The sequence below is a fragment of the Saimiri boliviensis genome, chromosome 8 (genome assembly GCF_048565385.1).
Source record: "Saimiri boliviensis isolate mSaiBol1 chromosome 8, mSaiBol1.pri, whole genome shotgun sequence".
Classification (NCBI taxonomy): Eukaryota; Metazoa; Chordata; class Mammalia; order Primates; family Cebidae; genus Saimiri; species Saimiri boliviensis.
The window spans coordinates 15315360-15331448 of NC_133456.1; the positions used below are offsets into that span (position 1 = coordinate 15315360).

The window sequence follows — 16089 nt, forward strand, 5'->3', positions numbered from 1 at the left end:
TTCTCTCTAAATAATGAATTTCAGAAGGAGAGGGACTCTCATGGCATGGGTTGGCATCTGGCACATAGCTGGCTCCTTCAATGTTTGTTGGATCAATAAATGAAAGCTGAATGTTGAGTTGCAGATGGTTAGTGCTCGACTGCAGTGGGAAGAATCCCCTTCCTTCCCCTCTCTCTCCCGGTTTCTGCTTCTGCTTGAAGGAAGACAGAAGCTCCGCCCGGTTTGCGCTCCCTCTCAGAGGAGGGCTGGAGGAAACCCTTCCCGTCCCTCTCTCAGCCCTGGCCATCACTGGCCTCCACAGGAGAAGAGTGGAGGTGGGGCTTATTGGCTGCTTCCTTTGCATAGGCACAGCTGAGGATGAGGCCCCGGGTATAGACTGATCCGGGTGGTATGAAATTCTACTTCTTCCCTGTGCCTAAGCCACATCTCCCATGGGACTTTGCCAGAACTTCTCATAGCTCTTAATAATTTTTTTTTTTTTTTTTTTTTTTTTTTTTTTTTTTTTTGAGACGGAGTTTCGCTCTTGTTACCCAGGCTGGAGTGCAATGGCGCGATCTCGGCTCACCGCAACCTCCGCCTCCTGGGTTCAGGCAATTTTCCTGCCTCAGCCTCCCGAGTAGCTGGGATTACAGGCACGCGCCACCATGCCCAGCTAATTTTTGTATTTTTAGTAGAGACGGCGTTTCACCTTGTTGACTGGGATGGTCTCGATCAATTGACCTCATGATCCACCCGCCTCAGCCTCCCAAAGTGCTGGGATTACAGGCTTGAGCCACCGCACCCGGCCGCTCTTAATAAATTAATTCCTACTTGCTCCTCCTTGAGTGTAAGCTTCTGTCAGTCCAGAAGGAAGGGGTAGGGAATCGGCCGCTGTCCTCACTCTCTCAGTTTGCTTTGAAAAGCTGTGGAGTCTACATCTGACCAGAATTATTGTTAGCAAGTTAATCCACCCTAAAAGGCTTTCAAAAGGAGCTACAGAAGACATTGAACACAGTGCCATGAAGTTGTGAGATCCTTTCCATCTATTACCTATAAAATCGTGGTGTTGATGTCATACCCACGAGCCCCCGTTGACTCTGGCTGGCCAGTGCTTCTTTCACTGCAGAGGGAGCTGGATTGCCCACTATGTCTTCGCGCACTCTGGGGGAGCACATCCGAATCCGAAGAAGAAACAGCCATTATTAGTAAGTTATTAAAGTAGCTAACAGTCACCAGAGCTTTTGTGGGCCAGGTACTGTGTGAAGTCCTTAACATGCAATTTCTCATTTATCCTCTGAACAAACCTGTAAGGCAGTATTATTACTAGCCCCAATTACAGATTAGAAAACTGAAGCTTAGAAACAGCAACTTGCATAGTCGTTCAAATCTAGGACACCCTGATGCCAAAGTTCAAATTACATTAATATTTATTGAGTATTTGTAATATGCCAGACTCACACTGTCTGCTGTAGTAGCCATTGGCCACGTTTAAATTAAATAATGGAAAACATTCAGTTCCTCAGTCACACTGGGCACATTTCACCCTGGTCTGGTGGTTGCCATTTTGGACAATGCAGTTACAGAGCATGCCTCTCATTACAAAAAAATTCTATTGGATCTCCCTGATCTAGATAATTTATACCCCAACACAACCCTGTCAGGTTGCTATTAGTAATGAAGCAGCATCATGTGTAGGGTAATAGGTGAGGTTTGTTGCCGAGGAAATCAAGGATGCTGACACATGGGGAGTGAGTTTAAGAGCAGAAATGTAATAGGCAAAAGAGAAAAGCTCCCTCATGCAGAAGGAGGGGGTTCCGAGTGGACCTCCCAGTTCCATGGTAAAATGCATGGGGTTTTATACACTGGTTTGAGGAGCGAGTGTCTAATTTAATAGGGCCCAAAAGATTGGTTGGACCAGGTATGTCATTTACATAGCACGTCAAGAAGCTGGCTGCCCCACCCTAGTCTTTCATTATGCAGATGGGTTCTCCATCTGACCGGTGCCATGTCGCCTGTTCCTTTATTATACATGTGGATGACAAAAGGGTAGGTGGAGCCTCCATGTTGAACATGCCTGGCCCCCAGTTAGCCTTTTCGTATTGGCACAGCTGCCGACATTCACCCATGCAAGCTTCCAGCTTGCTCATCTATGTCTGCAGCTCGATTTCACAGCCTGCTCTTTGTTAGAAAACAAATGATTTGGAGGCTGCTTTTTGTTAAAAGGGAAACCTTGCGGAGGACTCTCTTACTCTCACTAACTGCCTAAATCATTTCTTTTTAGCTCATGTATCGGTAAGACCCCGAATTACTATTAGAAATCCTTTTAGGTCCTGAGAGCCAGAGACGTTAAGTCACTTGCCCAAGCTCCCACAGCCTCAAGGCTGGAACTCAAGTGAGTCTTACCTTCAGGTCCCTGCTCTCTTCTCTGCCAGGCTCTGCTTTTTGATGCAGGAAGATTGAGTTAGCCAATCGATAGAGTCCTTATTTAATTATATGTTAGGGAACCATTAGGATTCTCCTAAAAAGGAGTTTTGAATAGTCTTTGATAATGGCAATAAACCTAAGCAGAGGAAGTAAATATAGACAATGTTGAAATTCTCCCATTAGGTTTTTGTTTTTAATCTTAATTACATTTTATTATATTCAGTGGTAGGCAGTTTCAAAAGGAGGAATTGTCTTGACTCAAAACCAAAAAGATTATCAGATATCTGCTCTTCAGTAGATAGTAGGAGGTGTTTGTGTGTTGTACATGTGTTTAAACCGTATGCCAGGACGTGTAAGAGTTGCCATTTTAACGCTCAATTTTAATTCTCTGCAGAATTATGATTGCCTGATCAGGGCTGGCATGAACTGGCATGAGTTCCCAGTTCCTGGGGAATAATGCTTTCATGGAAAGAGTTAAGAAGGATGGCTCGCTGCAGGGATAAGGAAATGGGGGGAGGAGAACCCTTTAGCCACATAAGCAAAATCTGTATTTATCTGAAAAACATCTCAGGCCCTCTTCTACACAAGAGACTTATTCTCTATTGAGTTTGAAATAGCCAAGCTCAGCATGGGCGCCAGACATCCCATTGCTGTTTACTTTTCACTTGGAAAGGAAGGGTGAAAACATAACCCAAAACCAAAAATTAAAGTGAAATACTTGGAGCCTCAACTACAGATCTTTGGTGTTGCCAATTAAGTCTAGATTCACATGCTTAAAAAAAAAAAAAAAAAAAAAAGCCAGCTTGGGGGAAAGACAGAATTAATATGCTGTTATGAAGTTGAGTCTCTTCCTGGCGTACATGCCACCCCAGGCCAGGCAAAGTCCTGTTCAGACAACAGCCCTTGCTGTCAGTCCGACAGGCTTTAGGCAGTAGTTCTCAGACTTAGCTACGCTTAGAATCACCCGCGAAGCTTCCAAAGTAGGGAACCACAGAGCAGCAATGCAGACGGATCGAATCAGAACTATTTGAGGTGGGATTTAGTGTCACTAGTTGTAAAACTCCCCAAGTGACTCCAATATGCTGGCTTTTGTGAATTTATTAGCACACCGGTGCTCATTGTGAAGGAAGTCAGAACAGCTCCTGCTTTCCCTACTCGGACTCATCGCTGGTGTGCCATTGGGAAGCACCATCAAAACATGCCGCTGTTTGAGCCCACTCCAGACCCACGACATCAGAGTCGCTGGGGCTTGGGGTAGGCTATGCTCTTCATCTATAAATCGCCAGGGGTTGGCTAACTGGTCCTTAACAATGGTTTTGTTTTCAAACTATAGGAGTCCATAGAGGGTCGGATGTAAACGAGGTGACAATGTAACCGAGTACTCCTTTTTTTCTAAGAGAAAGGGAATATGTTACAATCATTTTAACAGGTATTTTCTCTTTTCTCCTTTCCTCTTGTCCCTCACTTTCTACTTAGCCCTTTAGAAATGCAAATCTCACCTTTCACCCCTCCTTCACTAGACATTCTTTACAGGACAAGTTCATCTAACTACATGCTCCAAGACAGAGAGTTAAGAGCTGATTTATAGACCAAAGCATGACCTCTATGGCATTCTCACCCTCCAGGGGGTTGCCAGGGAACTCACCCTCCATGAGGGCAGGTTGAAAGCATGTCCACTCCCCTTTCCCACCTGGAGAGTTTTAGGCCACTTTTTCAACTTATTTCTACCTATAAAAGTACCAACTCAACTGCCTGATAGATGGGGCACCAGGCCAGCGTGCAGACCCCCTGCCCTTGCTCACTTCCTCCCCTTGCTTTTAAAAGTTCCCGCTTTCTGCTCCTAAAGCAAAGCAGTGCATTTACTATTTATTTATTTATTGACAGAGTCTCACTCTGTCACCCAGGCTGGAATGCAGTGGCCCGATTTCAGCTCACTGAAACCTCCAACTCCCAGGTTCAAGCAATTCTTCTGCCTCAGCCTCCCGAGTAGCTGGAATTACAGGCACCTACCACCATGCTCGGCTAATTTTTTATGTTTTTAGTAGAGACGGGGGTTTCACCATATTGGCCAGGCTAGTCTCGAACGCCTGACCTCAAGTGATCCACCCTCCTCAGCCTCCCAAAGTGTTGAGATTACAGGCGTGAGCCACTGTGCCCAGCAAAGCAGTGCATTTAAAGGCAGGAACCTGCACTTTTTCCCCAAAGGAGCTTTGGAAAAAATCACTTTTTCTTATATCCAGCCTCACTCTTGTAAATTGGATTCTGCAAGCAATGAGTGACTAATCTGTGGTCCAGTTACAATAACAATAATAGGGAAAAGAGAGTGAGAATGAATGATAAAGAAATCTACCAACATCAAATCACGTTTGATTATTTCAAACGATTAGTACCCACAATCATCAGATATAAAGGATTATAGAGAGAAACAAGGGAGGAGCTTGGGGCATTTTATGCATTATGAAAAATGCTTAGTCACAAAACATTTTCTGATTTTGTTGCAAGGTCGTTAGATCGGCACACTGCAGAGATTGGTCTGTGTACTGGAACCTTCATTCCACAACAGGCACCAAACTGTACCCCGAATGGACACTCCTCTGGGTCTTCAGAAAAGATAAGCGTGAGCTGTGCACTACCTACCCTGAGCCGCTGTGGAAATACCTCTTTTCCATAACTGGAATGGTGGTGCTGGCAGAGACAAACATTAAACAGCTGAATGTAAAAAGCTTCCTTGTGTGTCTTCTCCGTGGCCAAGGCTGGATGGAGGTTGAACACCCTTGATCGTTTTCTGATGTGGCCTCTCGGGGGCAGTATGACCCAAGGCTTGCCCTGGCTTTCTGGCTTGAAAAAGATTCACACTCTTCCTTCAATGCTTTAAAAAACTATTGACCCAGAGAAACAAAAATAAGTCCCTGAAACATGACAGAATCACGATGACGCAAACCTGATGATCAATCCACGTAGTAACAATAAGGACCCAAATAGAAGTAAGACTTGTAAAATTTCTTCTAGAAAATTAGGAAGGCAATAACTATTAGATGCATACATATTAATATAAAGATATGATGTATGTCATATGATATATATAAATATGAATTTGTATATAGAATCTTAAATATTAAAGGTTGACTTTGTTTTGGAAAAATACAAGCAAATTTTACAATGAATTTTACTTCAAAGCAAAGGAACTATTGATATGTTTTCACGTTTTTGCCTCTTCTGTTCAGCCTTATCCCTGAGGGCTGTGGAAAATCTCTATGTACTCTGATGGTAAGTAAGTGGCTCTGTTGACAAGCGACAAGCTACTGCAGTTAGAAAATTTATGACTTGTTTTCCAGTTCACATTTCTGCTTCTAGCCCCCACAGTAGTTGGTGGTAATTCTTACGCTTTCATTAGAAGTGTTAACACTTGAACAGTTATGTTTGGGTTTGGAGCTCTAGCTCTCCCCCAATAGAAAAGAAATGATTCGTAAATTTAATCATAACAATAGAAATGCCTATGCATCTTAATTTATTCAGAGCAATTTAAACTAAGGACCCCTGGAATACAAAATGTAAACAGAATCCCAGTTTATGATTTTGCACATTATTCTACCTTGCTAAGGACAGTCACCTGTACTTTGACTTTATCCACGGCTTGCAATCCCCTCTTTGATAGTGGTCTCTGGGTGAAAACAGGAGGCACCTTCACCCCAGGGATGGTGAATAAGTCAGATCCTGAAGGTCATGCGTTGAAGCTCCAAAGGGTAAAGGCATGGGCCTGGGGAGTTAATGGGGAACGGCCTCTGGAAAGGCTGGCAATACTGAAAATAGCTTTTTGTGTGTGTGCTAATATTGGAAGGCATTTAATAAGATGGAAAAAGGATCAGGAGCAGTTGACAAGGCTGCATTTATGGCAGCCATAAAAACTGACACCTTCCAACCTCCCTGCCCCAGGGCCTTCATCCTATGGGATGGATCTCCCTTCTCCATGGCCCCTTTCTTCTACTCTAACCCCAGTCCCCTCCTGCCCTTCGTTGGTTCATTCTACCTTTTAGCCTAAGAGATGAAAGACAATCCTTCAAGTCTTGGTAGGGAGAAGCCGCCCAGCCAGTCAGATCCAGCTATCTTGTCTTCTGCTCATTTCATGCGCCTCCAAATAGGACCATGGCTGGCTCTTGCGTCTGCTGCCTGTGACCTGCACTGGGAGATGAGTGTGCAGCGACTGAAAACCAGCATGTTAGAGAAGTGAACGTGACCCAGACCAGCCCCCTCCACCTGGAGCACCTGTCCGCGCTCAGGGTAAGAGGCTCATGCACATAAATCCAAATGTACCTGATTGTCATCACTGCAATTAGAGCCAAGTTGTGGGGAGGGATTAAATGAAAGAAAAGCAACCTCATTCTCACACATGATGTGCCTGTAACTCAGGGCTGTGGGTAAGTGACCAGATCATGATGTTCCATGTCTTCTTCATTTTCAAACATAGACAACTGACTGACGGCACCGATTCTCTTTTTTAAAACATGGCAATTCTTTTGTTTGAGTAGCAGAATTAAAATTTGAATTTTAAAAGTTTTCAAGTCAATTGCTCAGCGACCCTACTCTTAGAGGTGTCATATGTAAATACAAACTATTTTGGCAATTTGCTTCAGAAAAAGTGTCAATTTAAAAAATTATTTAGAAGAAAATGTAAAAATACAATTCTCTCTCTCTTTGTATACACCACACACACTCTCTCTCTCTCTCTCTCTCAGGAAGAAAACCACTGCTTATAAAATGCTTTGGCAGTTTTATGTGCTATTCTTTAAATGTACACTTGACTGAAAGAGCAAGATATAATGAATTATTTTTAGAAAGTAGTTTTTTATTAGATGCATATTTTCTTTCAAGCAATTCGTAACTTTTCATATACATGAGAATATACAAGTACTAAGATGTCAGAATGTCTTTGACTTGGCCCAGAGGCTAGGGTCCTATGCTACTCATGCACTCTCCACAACTTAAGAGCAAAAGGAAAGGCATTTCCCTTCATTGCTTTCTGCTGACGGCCACAATGCTCCCCTTTCATATTCAGAGGCTGAGAAAAGTCAGTGACACCTCTTGTTATTGTGACACCTTCATTCCCTGAGTGATTCTCACCTCTTTCTGTTTCCTCACCTTGCCTGTACTATGAAGGTCTTAGGCATCCCCCAAATTAAAAAAAAATTCAAAAATATGTGCACAATCACATGAGAAGCAACAGAAAAAAAATCTCTCTCTCCCTTTGAAATGAATCCACCCTTTAGCGTCTGGGGACGGTTTATCTGGAGAAGGCATCTGGAATGAACACCTAAAGTGCCTCCCCAACCCCCATTCAGCTTGAAATATGGAGGCTGGTAAATTGTACTTTTTGTGGCTTTTAAGGCTCAAGTCAGCTTGTTTCCAAATGAATATGTCCCTTTCCCCCTTTGCCTGTTGATGGTTAAATGCAGAAAATGGTGCGCCTGGGCAGGCAGCATCTTAGTTTTTCAGGCTTCCCTCACCTCTGTGGGATCTCTTTGCTTGATGCTTTGCTCAGCGCTATCCCTGAATGAGTAACTAAGAGTTTCATGCTTATTGAGTGTGTAGTATGTTCTAAATGCTGCCTGTGGTTGCCTCATAGAATCCTCCCAACAACCCATGAAATGACTACTAGGTAATCAATCCTCACCTAGACTTCATGTGTGATCTGAAGTATGTTCCTAGACCTCACACCTCATGTATTCATTAATCTAGTCTCCTGCTGGAGACCCCCTCATTATTTGAGCTGTGATGAGAAGGAGCTCTCTGAAGTCAGAAGCATTCAGTGAAAGACAGCCTGAAGTCTGTGTGAGACTATGTTCAAGCTCTGTAAACCAGACCTGTCCTTTTACACCAACTGCTCTTCTTCCTGACCTAACCCTCCTCCTCTTCCTTCTGTGCTTGATTTTTTTCAGAGGCTTTTCCAATCTGCTTGAAGGTTAGGGCTTCTCTCTGGCTCCTCTATCCCTCACCTCCAACCCAAATCCACCCCAGTTCTGCTGACTCTGCATCCCCTTATGCTGCACGAATACCTCCCTCCTTCCATCCTCACCCTGACCTGAGGGCTTTTGCTGGTTTCCTTGCCCTAAATGCTCACCCTTCCTGGTCCTCCTTTGGCCATAGAATAATCCTACTGCAACACCGACCAGGATGCTCTCTGCTCTGCTCATGACTTAGATGGAACAATGCTGTCAAAGTTCCTCACAATCTAGCCTTGTCCTTTCCCCTCCCCAGAGCCTTCCTAACCAGTCCTGTCTCCTTCTACAGCCAAGCTTGCCCATGCAGTACCTGCAGTGAGGCTTCTCTCTCCCCCAGCAATAGAGGATCCAACTCAAATTCCTTCTCACTGAAGAAGCTTCCCCAGCTCTCCCAGGCCCCAGGGTCCTTGCCTGGTTCTAAAAGTTGGTGAAACTTATTAACCATACCTTGGAGGGGAAATCAGACATAAAAGGTGTCATTTCTTAACTGATCATATTCATGTCTTTTCTCCCTACAGCAAGACAAAGACCTGTTTTAAACACGTTTACCACCTGTATGTTGCCTTGTACAAGGTAAAAAGTTGTACATTTCTCGATTAATTTTGGAATTTCTATTCGGGTCACTAAATTCAAGAATCAGCAATTCTCTGAGGCTTTCTTTTTATTATATGTATAAGAAATTTTTGGAGTGAAGGGAGAGTTTGTCAATAACTTGAGGCATATGGAGGGGAGATAAAAAGGTTGCTATTTTTCATCGACATATTTTGATTTGGCTTCCTAGAATTGATGGGCTTAAAACAGCTAATCTACTTTAAACAGATGCCAGATAGATTGATGAATCTTAGACCTTCTATGACGGTAACTTCCTTTTAAAAAGGACCTCTCCCACCCCACCCCCAGCCCAGGCTGTGTATCAAAACCAAGTCACGTGCACAACTCTGACTGTCACCAGCACCCTTGAGTCTGGGTCACAAGCCCACAGATATTTCCTGCTCCCCGGTGGATCGGGTGTAAACTGAGTTTGCTCGCTCGGGAGCCTCTTTCTGGAATATGGAACAGCATTTGCAGAAGCGCTTGGCAATGTGCTTTTGGAAGAAGATCACGAGGTAGTTTCTAAACTTCTCCCCAACAAAGGCATAGATGATGGGGTTGACACAGCAATGTGTCATCCCAAGAGTCTCTGTCACCTGCATGGCTTGGTCCAACCTGTTAGAGCTATTGCAATTATTCACGCCAAAGAAATCCGGGTAGGTGTTTATGAGAAGGACAATGTTGTAGGGAGCCCAGAAGAGAAAATAAACAATCATGATGGTGAAGATGAGCCTCACAGCCCTGTGCCTCTTCTTCTCATTTCGACACCGAAGCAGGGTTTTAAGGATTCCCGAGTAGCAGATGACCATGACGAGCAGCGGCAGGACCAGCCCCAAGATGACCATCTTTAATGTCTCGAAATTCTTCCAGAATCGATACTGACTGAATGGAAAATGAGGGCTACAGCTGTAATGATAACCTTCTTTTTGAGACCTGGTGAAGATGATTCCTGGGAGAGAGGCAAATACAGCCACCACCCAAGTGATCACACTTGTCACCACCCCAAACGTGACCGTCCTGGCTTTTAAAGCAAACACAGCATGGACGATAGCCAGGTACCTATCGATTGTCAGGAGGATGATGAAGAAGATTCCAGAGAAGAAGCCTATAAAATAGAGTGCTGTCAAGAATTGACACATTGTATTTCCAAAGTCCCACTGGCCTGCAGCATAGTGAGCCCAGAAGGGGATGGTAAAAAGGAAAAGCAGGTCAGAGATGGCCAAGTTGAGCAGGTAGATGTCAGTCATGCTCTTCAGCCTTTTGCAGTTTATCAGAATGAGGACGACCAGCATGTTACCCACAAAGCCAAAGAGGAACACCAGCGAGTAGAGTGGAGGCAGGAGCTGGGCTCCCATTTGCTTCACGTCGATTTTTCGGCAGGGCTCCGATGGACCATAATCGATGTCATAGATTGGACTTGACACTTGGTAATCCATCTTGTTCCACCCTGTGAATAAATAGAAAGTGATCTTTTACGAAGTCCTAGAATGTATTTTGTGGCCCACCATGAATACAAACTGTTTTATACATTAATAGTTTTTAATCATGTACATAGATGTCTACATTGCATGAACTTCGTTTTTGGCCAAACAATGAAGTTTTGTAGTGAAGGGAAGGTTTGCAACTAGCTTCTCCACTCAATAGATGGAGAGCTTGGCCTTGTTGGGGTAATTCATGAAAGTACCACTTCACCAAATAAAGTCTTGTGTTCTGTAGCACCATGGAGCAAACGAAGTTTTGATAACAATTTTAGGAAACTGGGTCAAAGAAGATACAACTCAGCCTTTTTGTTGTTTTTCACACAGGGTCTCACTCTCTCGCCCAGGCTGGAGTGCAGTGGCACGATCAGGGCTCACTGCAGCTTCAACCTCCTGGGCTTAAGTGATCCTCTCACCTCACTTTTCCAAGTAGCTGGGGACTGCAGGCGCCACCATGCCCAGCTAATTTTGTTTATTTCTGTAGAGACGAGGTCACACTATGTTGCCCAAGCTGGGCTCAAGCAGTCCTCCTGCCTCAGGCTCCCAGAATGCTGGGATTACAGGCATGAGCCTCTATGCCCGGCTGTAGCCTAGTCTTACAGTCTATATTGACGCTGCCATTCTCTGGCGTTTGCCCACAAAAAGCATGCACTATGAGCAAGCCAGTCATAATTAAGAGGCCTCGAGGGCACATAGAGGCCTCGAGGGCTAATCACTATTCTAAGCGTCATACCCATTCATTCATTTAATCCTCAGGGCAACCTTATGAGGCAGAAAATAAAATTTCACATTTTGCAGACAAGGACCTTGAAGCACAGAGAGGGTAACTTGCTCAAAGCCACACAGCTGGGATCCAACTGATTTTAAATGCAGGCAACCTGCAATCTTAACCACCAGGCTACCCTGCTTAATTTAAAAGAGAATTAAAGAGCAAGACCATCAGATGGCTGGTACTGTGAGGTAGTCAGAGTGAAATGGACGGATGCCCAAGTCCCCACACCCCCGCCCCCCCAGCCCAGAGAAGGTCATAGAGGCCAACAGCCAATTGTAAAATCCTCACATTTTCTCTACAGTTTGTGTTTGTAGTTTCTGAGTTGCCACAATTAAGAGTTCTCATACAAACCCAAGAAATAATAAAGTAAAAAATGTTTCATCTGCCACCACAGATGAATGTCATATATTCTGGGTAGTTTAGTCTTACAACCAGCTGGCTTGCCTCACTATTTAAATTCAGCTGCTCCAGCTGAGAATTTTCTCTTATTAAACCCTGTGAGTCTCGAACTCTCTGTATCTTAGATTAGGCAGCTGAGAGAAGCCTCAGAAAAGCTCACCTTTAATTTTGAGCCATAAATAATTATATGCTAACTGTGCCATGAAACTGATATATTAGAGGAACATTTTATTTGACGTTTGTAATTTGATATTAATTTGGACCATTTTTAGGCTTCCCTCTTTTCTGGAGGAAAAAGAAAAAAGAGAACCAGAGACACAACTTCTTGTGGGCACGTATTCAGACGGCGTCTCGATGGAGAGACTTTAGTTCTCCTTAGCAGAAAAGATTTCAAGATTTCAGCCAAGATTCATCTCGCTGAAAATCTTTCTTTTGAGAGGTAAGAATTGTTAGTTTGCTTTTAAAATACTATTCCTCCCTTTAAAGTCTTTCACTTGTAATCACGATTTGTATCTTTGACGTTATAATAATCTGAAACTCATTCTAAACTCTGACCCTTTCCTTGTCTTAAAGATTATATTTTAAGATAATTCTATGAGCACTTGGTGGTTGCCAAATGTCTTCTCTGGGTTTCCTGTAAAGGCTTTTACTCATCTCGGAAGCTAACTAATAAGCCAAGCAGCTGAGAGGTTACTTACCTGGGAGACTTTCTTGTAGGGGAACGGATGTTTCAGCTCTTCTGGCCAGATGAGCTGTGCAAATCAAACATATAGACGGTATAAAAGTAGGAAATGCAGCTGCTTTTGAGGGGGGCGGAGTTAAATAATTAAGTGTATTGAAGGAGGAAAGAATCGGAGAACAGTTCTTCTTTTTAAGTTGAGCTTAAAATAAGATGCAGAAGAGATCTGGTCTGAAGGTTTATTCATGAGCTTTCTTCACTGGATTATTTTGTTTTTGTTCTCTGCTCATCCAACTACACAGAAGCTGTTAGAACACATAAAGAATAAAGGATATTAGAGCTAGAAGAACATTTACATTCATCTAGTCGAAAGCCCACATCTTAGTAAAAGAAATTACTATCCAAGAGGCAAATGATTTGTCCAAGATCACAGGGCTTTTCAGCAGTAAGGCTAAAAGGGTGAGAAAATTCTGATTATCTTAAGAGTTGCCGTCTATTAAAGCCAACTTAAGCCAACTTTAAATGTAGAGGAAGATCCTGGACTTCACATTAACCCTGTGCCCCCTTTTTCTCCCCTCTTCCCACATCCCCTATCCCACCCCAACTCACATGTGCTCACCACCCAATATTATTGTTCTCTGTAAACTAAAACAACCAATTGTCCGAAGAGTTTTAACCATAGGCTCACTGATGAGCTGAACAGGTTTCCCATCTTTTTCTGAATCCAGGATCTTAGTGGGGATTTTCACTCTGTTCACTGTTTTGTGGCCCTTCAACCCAGGAAGCATTTATGAGGACTTACACTGTGCCAGATACATAGGTGGCAGGATTCTTCACTCCAGATTCAATCTATCCAGAGCTATAAGAAATTTTCCGCATGACAGAAGTATATGGTTGAGTTCAGGATTCTTTATGACAATACCATATACAGTCATGTCAAGCTCTCTTGGTGGTTGGTGACATCTGAAAATCTCAAGTATTGTCGGCAGAGCTGAGAAGACAGCAGAGAGCCACTCCTGAGCCACAAGATGCCCTTCTGGGCTTCCGTGACCTCGGCTCTAGAATAAAAAGCATTGGCTTGTAATCTCTAAGAAGGCGAAGGAGACCCCAAACAGCAAAATTACATGCTCCCAAAGCTACGGAGGCAGCCTAACCCAGGGACTGAGCCAGTGGCCTTTGTAGTCAGACTGCCAGGCTGGAAGCCTGTCTCTTCCCTCAGCTTTCTCATCTGGGTATTGGGCTGAATGACAGTAGTCATTTCAAGGGTTGTTGGGAGGAGTCTATGAGGCATCCCCAGCCAGCATCTAGCACATACTATGCACTCAGTAAACATCAAACTCTTTGTTACTTTTTCAGCAATTCTTTCTAAGACAGAGTTTATTTGATTAAATTCTAACAAAATTGTTTCACTGGAGTTTCTGTCTACATCAGATTAGTTTCAGCAAACTAGAAGCTGAAGAGGTGAAGCTAATCACTGGTGCTTGGAGGATAGAAAGAAATGACTGCTTGGGAAAAGCCAGAAAAGTACAGAAATAGCCCAGCGATCAGGACACCCCACCCCCGCCCCACATAGGGGCACATGTCTGTGTTACAACAGAGCTCAGAAACTGGTAATTGTAACAAGGACAGTGAGTCATCAAGAAAATGTTCGCCCATGTGTGCAGTTCAAAAGGCAATGATTAAGAACTGTAGGCATGCTGCTGGGTTTGACCTCCAGCTTCATTACTACTGCTTGGCTCTGACCAAAATATTGACTCTCTCTGCCTAGTTTTCTTAACTATAAAGTGGAGGTTTTAGAAAAAACAAATACAAACTTACTCCATACACCTGTGGTGGCGACGCAATGATAACAAGAGTAGAGCCTTTCAGGCACCTGCCCTTGGGGGGCTGTGTAAGCAGGGAAATATAAAGTGTGCTTTAGGAAGAGTTAAAAAATAGAGAACAAATTCATACAAAATTTTAGAGAAAATAGATAACATAAATACAACTTTGGTTTTTTAGAAAGATAGCCTTGTATTCACTGGTAATTCACTTGTGTAGAACTCTCGGAGGCTGTCGGACCAACACTGTATTTCTGCTTGTGGTAATTGCTGGTTTTTACTTTCATCATGCAGAGCTGAGGCTTTGCCATGTTCTGTGTGTCTGTCATTAGGGTGACAGAGGAAGTGAAGACACGCTCGCCCCCAGAGGGCAATGTGGGCTAGAGGAGCAGGCTCGGAGTCACACAGACTATGCTGCTGACTTGCTGTGTGATCCTGGCAAAATACTTCCACTCCCTGAGCTTCCACTTCCTCTTCTGTTAAATGATGTGCTAGGCCTGGGCGGCTTCCACCCTAAATACTATGTGACTCCATGGCCAAGTTGGTTTGAAAAATACCCACGAGACTGGAAGCAAGGTGAGGCTTCACAGGCTGAAACAAGGAAGCACAGCTCGGCAGGGTGTGTCACTCCACTTTTGTGTTTGTGGTCCAGAGGTGTATTCTAGGCACCACTCAGGACAGGGGTTCAGCCCAAGGATTCACAAGAAAGTGGAGACCAGTGGGAAGTTCTTCAGCATTTAAATGAAGTGTTGTTCTGGTTGCAATAACGACAACGAGCTAGCAGTCTACCAGGCTGTGACTCAGCTGCCTGGTGTCTGCTGCTCTTTCTACTTTGTCCCTCTCAGTCTGCATGGCTCTTGTTCTCTTAGGGATTGTTAAACATATTTGGACTCCCCGTGGGAAACAAACTTTCGATCAGTTTGTCACTCTAGACTCCATGCCCATACTGGAGGGTGTTTTGTGCCAGCCCTCCTTTTTGGGGCCTTTTTGTCTTTAAATAGCTGCTCCATGTCTAGTCACTGCACCTGTGTTCCAAGCATTGCTTTGCTCACTTCTTGCCCACACCATTCCTGGACCATATTTTCAGAGCACCGTCAACAGGATGGAGAGAATGTTAATTATTCACTTTGCGTGCAAGGGCCAACTACCTGAGCACAGTGAGCAGGAACCCTGCCATACAGCAGCTGTTGTGAAAATCCCTGGGGCCTCAGTTGACTCTTGGTCAGTATCAGTCGACAGTGAGATGGGCTGTAAAAAGGACAAATGAATCTTTTATTTTTAAAAACAAATGTCTAGGCCAGGCGCGGTGGCACATGCCTGTAATCGCAGCACTTTGGGAAGCCAAGGCAGGTGGATAATTCGAGGTTGGAAGTTTGAGAACAGCCTGGCCAACATGGTGAAACCCTGTCTCTACTAAAAATACAAAAAATTAGTGGGGTGTGGTGGCATGCGCCTGTAGTCCCAACTACTCAGGAGGCTGAGGTGGGAGAATCTCTTGAACCCAGGAGGTAGAGGTTGCAGTGAGCCAAGATCGCACCATTGTACTCCAGCTTGGGCGACAGTGAGACTCTGTCTCAAAACAAAACAAAACAAACAAACAAAATATCCAATTATAAAACCAACACATGCTCATTGTATAAAACTGGAAAAAACAGAAAAAAGGAAAAAATGAGATAAAGTCTCACAATATCAAAACAATGTCTTTTAAAACGTGATGTTTCAATCCTGACTTTTCCCAGGCACTTTTTGATTAATTGTTCCTACACATATACCATTCTGTAGGTGGCTCCTTTTTCTGGGCAAAGATTATAGTGTAGACATTTTCCTATATTATTAAAAAATTCTTTATAAGTATAGTTCTTTATTATTTTTATTGAGGAGGAGCACACTGATCTTAGTGGTACAGCTTGGCGAGTTTTGATATGCATACATGCATGTAACTACCACTCCT

At 43.7% G+C, this 16089-nt stretch overlaps 1 protein-coding gene across 1 annotated transcript; it reads right to left on the bottom strand.

Annotated features, from left to right (window-relative positions):
- Positions 1-7225: 7225 nt before the first annotated feature.
- CCR5 (C-C motif chemokine receptor 5) lies at positions 7226-12425 on the bottom strand. Its single transcript, XM_003926266.4, has 2 exons — positions 12338-12425; positions 7226-10437 (listed from the first exon to the last, which is right to left on the bottom strand). The coding sequence occupies exon 2, from the start codon at positions 10424-10426 to the stop codon at positions 9368-9370; it is 1059 nt and encodes a 352-aa protein (XP_003926315.1). The 5' UTR covers positions 10427-10437; positions 12338-12425; the 3' UTR covers positions 7226-9367.
- Between the last annotated feature and the right edge of the window lie 3664 nt (positions 12426-16089).